The sequence below is a fragment of the Conger conger genome, chromosome 9, assembly GCF_963514075.1.
Source record: "Conger conger chromosome 9, fConCon1.1, whole genome shotgun sequence".
Lineage (NCBI taxonomy): Eukaryota > Metazoa > Chordata > Actinopteri > Anguilliformes > Congridae > Conger > Conger conger.
This window is the reverse complement of record NC_083768.1, coordinates 17,438,122-17,448,547: the sequence shown is the minus strand read 5'-3', so window position 1 is coordinate 17,448,547 and position 10,426 is coordinate 17,438,122. Positions and strand designations below refer to the sequence as shown.

The following is a 10,426-nucleotide window of genomic DNA, read 5'->3' as shown; positions in this document are numbered from 1 at the left end:
CTTGGATCTCAAAAGACTGAGGACTCAGTTTCTTTACTAAAATGTGGGGTCATTAGCCACATAATTTCCAATTTTTCATGAAAGGTTTTGTTACCTATTGTATTGAATATTTTGCAGTTTCACCGTACGATGACAGACAAGGCTGTCAAGATATGCCTAAACAAAAACAAAAAAACACACAAAAAAACTATAATAAAAAAGATATAGCATATGGAATGGTTGAAAACTGTGCACATTGTCCCCACGATGGTGATGGAGGCCATACAGAACCCAAGTATGACAGTTTAAGAATTGCAGAGATTGATTGCATCTTCGGGTCATGAAGCCTCAAAAAGAACCATAAAATGGCACCTCCATGCCAACAAACTGTTTGGAAGGGTGACACGAAGACAGCCCTTACTGAACACAAACAGAACCTAGCATGTGGAGTCATTGAAATTATGACTGGTAGAGAGTGATATGGTGAGATGATACCAAAATTGAATGTTTTGGCCATACACACCATTGACATGTTTGCCGGCAAAAGAGGAATGCATCCAAGGAGAAGCAACTAGTACCTTCCAGTGGTACTTGCTGCCAGTGGTATTTGCTGCCAGTGGCACAATTTAAGGTCAAAGGCATAATTAATTCAGCAATGTACCAGCAACTTTTGACATAAAACCAGAAAATTAAGTTATTTTCTTGTTTACAGTATTTCAAAGGTTCCAATAATTCTGGTGCCCACTGTATGTATATCATCTGATTAAATCTGTACACACCCATCCTCTCTTCATACTGTACAGCATGTTGTTGCTTATTTAACCACTTTCCATTGGGGTGTCAACAATGCTATTTAAACAATAGTGTAAGAAACACATCCCACGGAATGCTTAGTTCGGTTTGTCAACTGCATGGTCAATATCGGAGGGACAGCTATAAGCACGGAAAATAACAACTAATTGCAAGCAAATACGAGGTTTTGATTTGTTGAGAGCAGTGGCTTATTCTGTTAGTAGCAACAGAACATTTTCTTGCAACCTCCCCCCAAAATCTATGGATTCTCATATCAATTCTCCTTTTGACATCATCACCACAAACCTCAATGCCCTTCAAAGGTTATCAAGTCGTGTCCCTTTGAAGGTGTGAGTTGAATACATTGACATTTATTAAAAGCTGATTATTACCAGGCTATACATAATGTATTTATTTGATGTGTACACCTTACCTGTGAAGAAGCCCCAATCCATAACTAATCTGTTGAATTAACGGACAACTGAAACTATGGACAATTCTTATTTCACAATACTGCTTGTTACTGTCGCCTTCCTGTCAGCTTTAACCAATCCTGTCATTCTCCTCTGACTTCTCTCATTAACAAGGCATTTTCACTCACAAATCTGCTGCTCACTGGATGTTTTCTGTTTTTCACACAATTCACTATAAATCCTCGAGACTGTGGAGCGTGAATATCCCAGGAAATCAACAGTTTCTGAGATACTCAACCCAGTTTGGTCTGTACTGAACCTCTCGTCTGAACTATGTCTGCATGCATTCAGCATTCATGGATTGAGTTGCTGCCACAGGTTTGGCTGATTAGATATTTGTATTAACAAGCTGGTGTACAGGTCTACTTAATAAAATGGCGAAACCTGTACAAGAAGAAGGAGAGTACTGGTCTCAGTAATCGTAAATGGCCTGGTAGGCCAAGGAAGTCCTCTTCAGTTGGCTGAAGTATTCTCACCATAATGAAAAACAAATCACAAACACCTGTCTGACTGATCATAAACACTTCAGGAGGCAGGCGTGGATGTGTCAGTCTGTCCACAGAAGACTTCACAAACGGAACTACATTACAGAGGCTACACTGCAAGATGCAATCCACTAGTTAGTTGCAAGGACTGGATGGCCAAGTTACAATTTCCTAAGAAGCACTGAAACGTGCCTGCAGAGTTATGTGGACAGATGCACCCAAGATTCACTTATTCACATATCAAGGAAAGCGCAAAGTGTGGAAGCCCAAAGGAACTGGTGTAGCCACAATAAGATCCGCACAGCCGTAGGGCCCTTGAGCAAGGCCCTAGACCCAGGGGAGGATTGTCTCCTGCTAATCAACTGTACGTCACTCTGGATAAGAGCGTCTGCCAAATGGCATTAATGTAATGTAATGTAATGTAACTGTTTACAGCAGCAGAATGAATTGTGAAGTGTACGGAAGCATCTTATCAGCTCAAGTTCAAGTAAATGCCTCCAAGCTCATTGGACAGCACCCCATCTACAACAAGACAATGATCCCAAGCATATGGCTAAAGCAGCAAAGGTTCCGGTTGTGGTTGAACATATGTTTCATGTGCTGAAGACAACTAGCCCCCAGAATGAGCAGGAGCTAAGAGCGGCTGCAGTACAGGCCAGGCAGAGCATCACCAAGCAGTCATTGAATGCAAAGGATATGTGACGAAGAATGAAACGTGACTACTTTTATTTCCATAACATTAATATGTCCGAAAGATTTTTCGGCCATGAAATAGGGGGCTATGTATAAAAAGCATTGTAATTTCTACATAACCTTACATTAAAGTTGAGAACATGCTCTTTAATAAAAACGCGAATTGTTTGATCACAAATCTAAAAGTGTGGAGTACAGAGCCAAATCAAAAAATGGTCTGTGCAAATACATTGCAATATATTGCCAACAGGTAGATTACAGGTTATTTATTTATGAGCTGATTTCAATCTTCTATCTCTGGAGGCTTACAGGAGGAAGGTAATAGGCCTTTCTCTCGCTCTTCTCTCTCTCTCTCCATCTCTCTCTCTCTCTCTCTCTCTTTCTCTCTCTCTCATAATCTCTCTATATAATGAATTGACATGCTGCTGGCACACATATACAGACAGATTTGTTGTCCGGGGCTGTAAACGTTTAATGGAGCATGTCCATTGGGCCACAGCTCACCGGCATTAAACATCAATGTGTTTATGAACAAATAACACATTAAAACAATTTACGGCCTGCCAGACCAAGCCCTTGGTGTTAATCATTTCTTGTTTACCCCCAGAGGAAGATACACAGCAAATGGCAGAGACGCATATATGTAACTTGTTTTATGTTTGTAAATCAGGTTAGTGCTACTCAATCACAATTAGGTTCTACGATAACAACTAATAGGCTAACAGCACTGATGGTGCTTAAATTGTAATGGGCAGATGTTTTATTTATTTAAAAAAAATAGTCCAGCCAAAATGGCCACTGCATTGAGATTGTGGCATTATTGACTAATTACGCCATTGTGAGACATTGTGACAATGAACGTGAGAGAGAGTAACAGGTAATAACCAGGATTGCTTCAGTACTTTTTTTGCATTCCTCGGCAGACAAATGCAAAGTAGGCAAACTGAGCTCCCTAAAAGTTGTCATTGAAATGCCCACAACACTCACCAAGCTTTATAGCAAATTGTAATATTTAATTGAATATTGCATCATCTGCTCAAGCAAATTCATGGGTGTTTATGGGACTGAAACTAGAATGGAAGGCTGTCAATTGAATTGACTTGTTCACAGTGTATTCAACGTATTACCCTTATTCCTCACAGTCTTATTCCATGTCTGTTCAAATCACCTGTCACTGCTTTTCATAAAGGACATTATTTGATAACTTCCCTCTATGAGCCAGAATATTATTTTTGCACATAGCAGATGCCTGTGTGACCTCCCATCGAGGGAAATGCCACAGGAGACGTCCAATCAGCAACTGTAATCAGATCACCTAAGTCACATCGCCTTTTCTTTTTAATTGAAGTATGTGTCAGCTCATTTTACCCTGTGTTTGTTGAGACAGTGTGGAAGTCTGGCAGGGCCACTTTCCCTAAAACCTTGATCGATCATAGTATAAATTCAGGAACCATAAATCTGTCTTAACATTTTACAATTGCAAGAATATGAAAGAAAATAAACATATCATGCTTAATTTAAGTCAGGATTTTAACTAGCTCTGGATCTTACTTATGCATGTACACTCAGTGAGCACTTTACTAGGTAGTTATGAGACTTATTGGTCTTCTGTTGCTGTAGCCTATCCACTTAAGAGGTTTGACATGTTGTGTGTTCAGAGATGCTCTTCTGCATACCCACTGTTGTAATTTGTGGTTATTTGCGTTACTGTCACCTTCCTCTCAGCTTTGACCAGTCTGGCCATTCTCCTCTGATGTCTCTCATTAACAATGCATTTCTGCCCACAGAACTGTGAGTATTCTCAAGACTGTTATGTGTGAAAATCCCAGGAGATCAGCAGTTTCTGGGATAATCAAACCACCCTGTCTGGCACCAACAATCATACCATGGTAAAAGTCACTTTGATCATATTTCTTCCCCGTTCTGACATTTGGTCTGAAAAACAGCTGAACCTCTTGACAACCTCAGCATGCTTTCACATGGAGCTATGTTCATATGGAGCTGTTATTCTAGTTTTTCCCCAGTGCAAGCATCTTGACCCAGACACAGCATTTGATCAATCGGGCATGGGAGGATGGTGGGATGCTTGTTCAGATCTCAGGAGCACTGCTGAGAAGATCAAACCACACTGCCTTGTTCATTAGCTGGTGTTAATTTAATGAGACCACCTGACTCGATCACTTGGTTACCCCCAGCAGTGGGCTGAGGCAAGGGCCCACCAGCATCCCAAACACCACGTTTCACTTCTTCCAGAATAATTTGTGTTGAAAAGGTCAATGGAGTCTCCACTGGATTGAAATGAACCTTCGCCAGACCCGACTTTTCACACATTTCAAACTGCATGTACATATCCTGTCTCACACAGACGCGCACACTTGTACAAGTGGAGGTTGTTCATCCATCAACTGCAGCTCACCGTCCTGCTGGACCAAACAGATCATTTCTATTTCAATCACCGCAGGGCTTATGTAGAAGCGTGGATGACAACACTCGCTGTGGAGATGACCCCTGTGACAATGTAGGGCTCCATTTACATGACAAGCCAAAACCTAGTGAACAAACAAGATCCAGTTCGATGCTGACAATAGAAAAAAAACATAGGGGACTGATTAATAGGGGACTAATTATCCCGATTGAATGGTGATGGTGTACAGAAACTGTTGAATTCTTGAATATTTGGCACAAACAATTTCTCAAGCAGTAACATTTTGAAATGCATGCAAAAATATTTCATTAAGTTAGCACGGTTTTTTTTATTGAATGTTTAGACGCAATACAGCACATTTTATGAAAGGTGTGAGTAAGCCAGCATTGAAAAAGTACATTTGAGGGTGAATATACTATCTGTTGTGCCTCTCATGTGCCTATCAAAATTTCACCATGGGTAGTCTGAGGGACAGTTCAATTTCCCTTTAAAGGAACCATGTTCTGTTGGTATAGCAGTCAATGTTGGACAATGTTGCATGTGCAGTCACCAAAACATACATCTTTGTATACGGTACCTCATTGGCAATCATGATTTGTATGAAAAAAATGAACACTTGTTAAATTGAAAACTTGTGTACTATCATTTCTGGAACATCTATTTGGATATGTACCAGAACTGAATTTCTTGTTTTCGAATTAGGACACAATCCCAGCTTTTAGACAGAATAATAAAACATGTTCATGTACAGTAATTAACAAAATTGGTTTAAGCGTGTTGGGAACAAATTCCCTGTTACTACTGTGTGGAGGTGTTAAATAAATGTTCAATCTCCGTCTGTGTGATTTCAAACGTCTGGGATGTTTGGAAGTATACTGTATATGCTGTAATCTGAGCAGATTGTGATTTACCCGAATGAGGACATCATTCACCTCCAGTCAGCAATGAAAACAAAAACCTATGCCTGTATTCATCATTTTCATGCCAATTAAAAGCAATGTATAAGTGCACCATTTCAGAAAGCACCTGATTAAACATCTATTATTTTCTGTCCAAAGCGTGGTGTCTTCAACCGACAGCATTTGATCATCACGACAACCATCAGCTTGATTTTATCTAGATATTCTATTTAACAGTGCTGTTTAAGCCTGTTAATTCATTTAAATAACTGGAGTAAGACCTATATTTTACATAGACGGTAATACAGTCAACAGACCCTAAATGCTTGGGGCATGCGAGTGCCATAGTAAATTGGCTCAAGGAAGTCAGGGTGACTGTGCAATTTTAGGTTTCCTTCTGCATAGTAATCTTCTTTACAGTCACTTATTTACTTAATCAACATGAAGACATGATTTTATAAAATTGACCCCTTGGCCAGATGTCTCACTTCGTACCAGACATTTGGTGCATTCCGCTTGCATTGAGGCCAGTAATGTGACATCCCCAAGGGTGGCATCCGGCAGTTTGCCGTTGACCGCCTTAGCAATCTGCCTTTAGGGCCACGGATTGGGACCAGAAAAGCCTTATTACCGGGAGGAAGTGCAATCATAAAAGACTCCACACTGTGAGGAAATGCAAAGACCTACCCTAGGACCACAGATCCAATATCTTCACACAACAAATAGGGCCATTTAAAGTGTCAGTACGGCTGTTAAGGTCCGAGGTGACAGGCGATTTCCTTCGTTAGCCGCAGCCGGGCGGGGCGACGTCGTAGCCGTGTGCGCGGCTGACAGATATTAATGAAAGCACCTCAGACCGGGCTCTCCAAAGGAGATGTCAATAAAGACCAAACGTGACACTTGTATGTGCAAATGCCATGTGCGGTGAGTGAGGCAGAGCAATTACAGGGGACCCTGCAGATGAAGGTCCATTATTCTACGCATTAATGTCAGCAAACGGGCTAGTAAAACCACGTGTGACATTCTACAAGATTGATGATAATTCTATAAGGCACGAAAATGAATTTCAGATATCGGTTATCATTTTAGACATGCAGGAATATGGGGTGGGGAGCCAGAGCAGCTACAGAGTTCAGCTCACTGAATACCCTGGCTCACAGGCATCTGTGAATCTTGTGCAAAGCTGCAGCATGGAGCAAGAAAGCTTCGCTACACAATGCTAGTGCAATGAGAGATTTTTTCCTGAGTCCGAGGTGGGATTTAAACCCTCACTCGTCCAAAGATTTGTTGGACAAATGTGTTACGAGTCAGCTAAAGGCAAAACTGCCCGAAGCCAAGGGAAACAACAATCTTTTGAATTTGAGGGTTAGGTCACCAGGGAGTATTGTCACAGCAACCTGCTTACTAGCGAACTAGCCAAGCTAACCTTGCTATACTAGTATGACTTAAATTCAGGATAATTTCAAATACAGCTTTGTCACAAACATTGCACTCTCAACATGAATTCTCTTTCAGATGAAATAAGGAATTCACTGATCACAGGGTTATGTGATCTTGTTGCATCATGTTGTACAAACTAGTATGATGGCAAGCCAGATGAAGATAATGCTAGACTCAATGAGATAACGTAATACATTGTTAGCTAACTTACTGTTAAGACACTGTTGGTGTATGTGTACACACAGAGCACTTTATTCAGTATTTTACACTTAAATAGTTATATCAAATATTTATATGTACAATAAGTGTCCTCCTCCACATCACTCTTTGATTATAACTAATGAACTGCAAAGCTTCACGGGAACAGGCTTGTCTGTGCTCTCCTGAATTGGCAGAGGAGATGGCATCTCACCCGATGTTTCACTGAAAAAAGCAGCAGTATCACAGAATCAACATACCGTACGTATAATCACATGAATGTGTGACCTGGCATAACACCACTCGATTATGCCACCTTGGGAATTACGCCCAAAGGAAATGGTCGAGGATTGGTGATCAATCCCCACCTAGGTATGTTCAAGTAAATGAACAAGCAGAGACGTGAATTCAATAATAAAATCAGTTTATTCGTTACAATTCAAAGAAACACAGTAGAAAACCCACAGGATCCCCAAACTTATCAAATTAGCCGGTAGGTCTTCTCCGCCGCTAGGGGCGCTACTGGGTGCATGCGGGTACGGGTCTGTGGAGGGTGGAGGGCTTACCGGAAGTGGAACCGAAAGGTGCCAGCAGACACACACACTGTAAATCGGGGAGATACGGACACGGTGAATCAAATATTCTACCACACACACACACACACACACACACAGTGAAAAGAACAATCAATAGACGAGTTTACGCGCCCAAACCTAGGGCGCTGCCATGTTTGTTTTTTGTGTGGGAGGTGGGTATTTAACTTCCGGTCAACATCCATTCGTAGCCGGCGTCAGAGAGGTAAACAGCTGCTGAGATCGGTGATGTCTTCATTAACGTTAAAAATGGACATTAGATCAAAAAAAGGTTCGGGGACACATTGTGCGGTGCGTGGATGTACAAATAGACGGGCAAGCCTGAATGAGTGGTTGGATAGAGAATGTGTTGTTCATACACCAGCCACAAAACGGCAGTGTCCCTGTCCTCCATTGTTTTCCTTCCACAAAAAACCAACAGTAGACTTCGAATCACGGATGTGGTTGAAGGCTTTGGATTTGAAGAAACCACCAAAAAGCGTCTTTGTTTGTTCCCATCACTTCGTTGATAAAAAGCCAACCAAAGAAAACCCATTCCCTGAACTGTGGTTGGGATACGACCGCCCTCCCCAGAGAAAGAGACGCAAACTGGAGCGAACCACCGGCTGCCAGATTGAGCTTGAATCAGAGGGTAAATTAAATTGAGCTAGCTGGCTAGATTTGTGGTTAAGTCATGTTAGTCATGTTATTTTTGTGTTGAGCTAGCTGGCTAGATTTGTGGTTAAGTCATGTTAGTTTTGTCATGTTAGTTTTGTGTTGAGCTAGCTGGCTAGTTTGGTGGTTAAGTCATGTTAGTCATGTTAGTTTTGTAACGTTGCCTGGTTTAATGCTGGTTACCTAGACAGTAGCTTCAACAGAGATGTTGTCTCTACTATCGTTACTACTAGCTACTATCGTTAGCCCAGCTGGCTAACGATACAATCGGATGTCGTTCAAGTAGTTCTAACGCTCCATCCCTGAATATATTTATATTTAGTGCCTTGTTTTTTAGGTATTACGGAAACGTGCTCCAGTGAACCTGCGCCTCAAAAGGGTCAGACGAGTTGCAGCGAGCCAAACATGAAAGATGCTCAGACCCAGTGGGAGGACCCTACACATGTTGACCATAACTACGTGTCAACACAGTCAGTCATGGCAGATAAAGCCACACAATGCGAAGCAGAAATGGGTCCTACTGTGACTAGCACCATGCTCCTTGATGATGGTAACTCACTGCAGTTCACAGGAGTGCATCTGGTCCAGTTTTTTACTTTGGTGACTGCGTTGGTGCCGTTCAGTCAGTCGTCATTTACCCTTCCTGTTGTCGACCAAATCATGATGACCTTAATGAAGCTAAAACTAAACCTTGTATTAGGAGATATCGCTCTGCGCTTCAACGTGTCTACGAGCATGGCAAGCAAGGTGATTGCTCCCTGGATAGATGTGATGGGTGAACAGTTTAAAATCCTGATCCCCTGGCTTCCAAAAGAAACCATCTGTGCTACCATGCCATTGTCATTCAAAAAGAACTATCCTCAAACCACCTGTATTATTGATTGTGCAGAAAGTGGTATTCAGAGGGCCAAAAACCTTGACTCCAGGAGTGCCACTTTCAGCCACTACAAAGGAACCAACACTGCTAAATATCTAGTCGCTGTGGCTCCCAATGGGCTGATCATGTTTATTTCTGATGCATATGTAGGCAGAAGCAGCGACAAGTACATCACTATGGATAGTGGGTTCCTGGACTACCTGAGGGTTGGTGATGAGGTAATGGCGGACCAGGGATTCACTATTCGAGACCTGTTACATGAAAGAAAGGTCAGGTTGAACATCCCTGCATTCACCCACAAGTGTGGTCAGTTGACCAATGAGGAGGTGACACGCACCAGACGAGTGGCCAATGTGCGCATTCATGTAGAACGGGCAATCCGAAGGCTGAAGGTTTTCAAGATTTTATCCCAAACTGTCCCCATCTCCATGACACCGAGGTTGGACAAAATCTTAACAATCTGCGCAGGCCTAGTTAACCTGAGGGGTAGACTGATACGAGTGCCACATGAGGTGTGAGCCTTGTTCCTGCCCACATCACTGTGCCTCTCCACATACCAGCACCCAGCCTGAAAACATTCAGATGCATGACAACATTCTTAAAGGATTAATGATAAACAAATTGTATTATATATTTTTTTATATATATACGTTTAAAGACTCTTGTACTTAAATAAAATCTCCCATCAGTGTCCGACCACAGCTGTCTGTGCCTTCTTCGGGGCTAATAATCCCCCTGTCACCCACACTTATACTAATCAATAACAGTATAGCCTAACGGTAGATAATTTGATTGTTAGCTACAGAAGTTGTAAAAATAAATAAATAAGACATAGCTAACTACCTTCCACAGGATCGCAGCTGCGTGGCTACATGATCGCCCTGGTCCAGCTACACAACTGCAGCCCGCAGTCTCCAC

General features: G+C 41.9%; 1 protein-coding gene across 1 annotated transcript; it reads left to right on the top strand.

The window, feature by feature from the left end:
* The first annotated feature begins 9,036 nt into the window (after positions 1-9,036).
* Positions 9,037-10,026, top strand: LOC133137570 (uncharacterized). The gene has a single exon (XM_061255902.1). It carries the CDS (start codon positions 9,037-9,039, stop codon positions 10,024-10,026), a length of 990 nt encoding a protein of 329 aa, XP_061111886.1.
* The last annotated feature ends 400 nt before the right edge of the window (positions 10,027-10,426 follow it).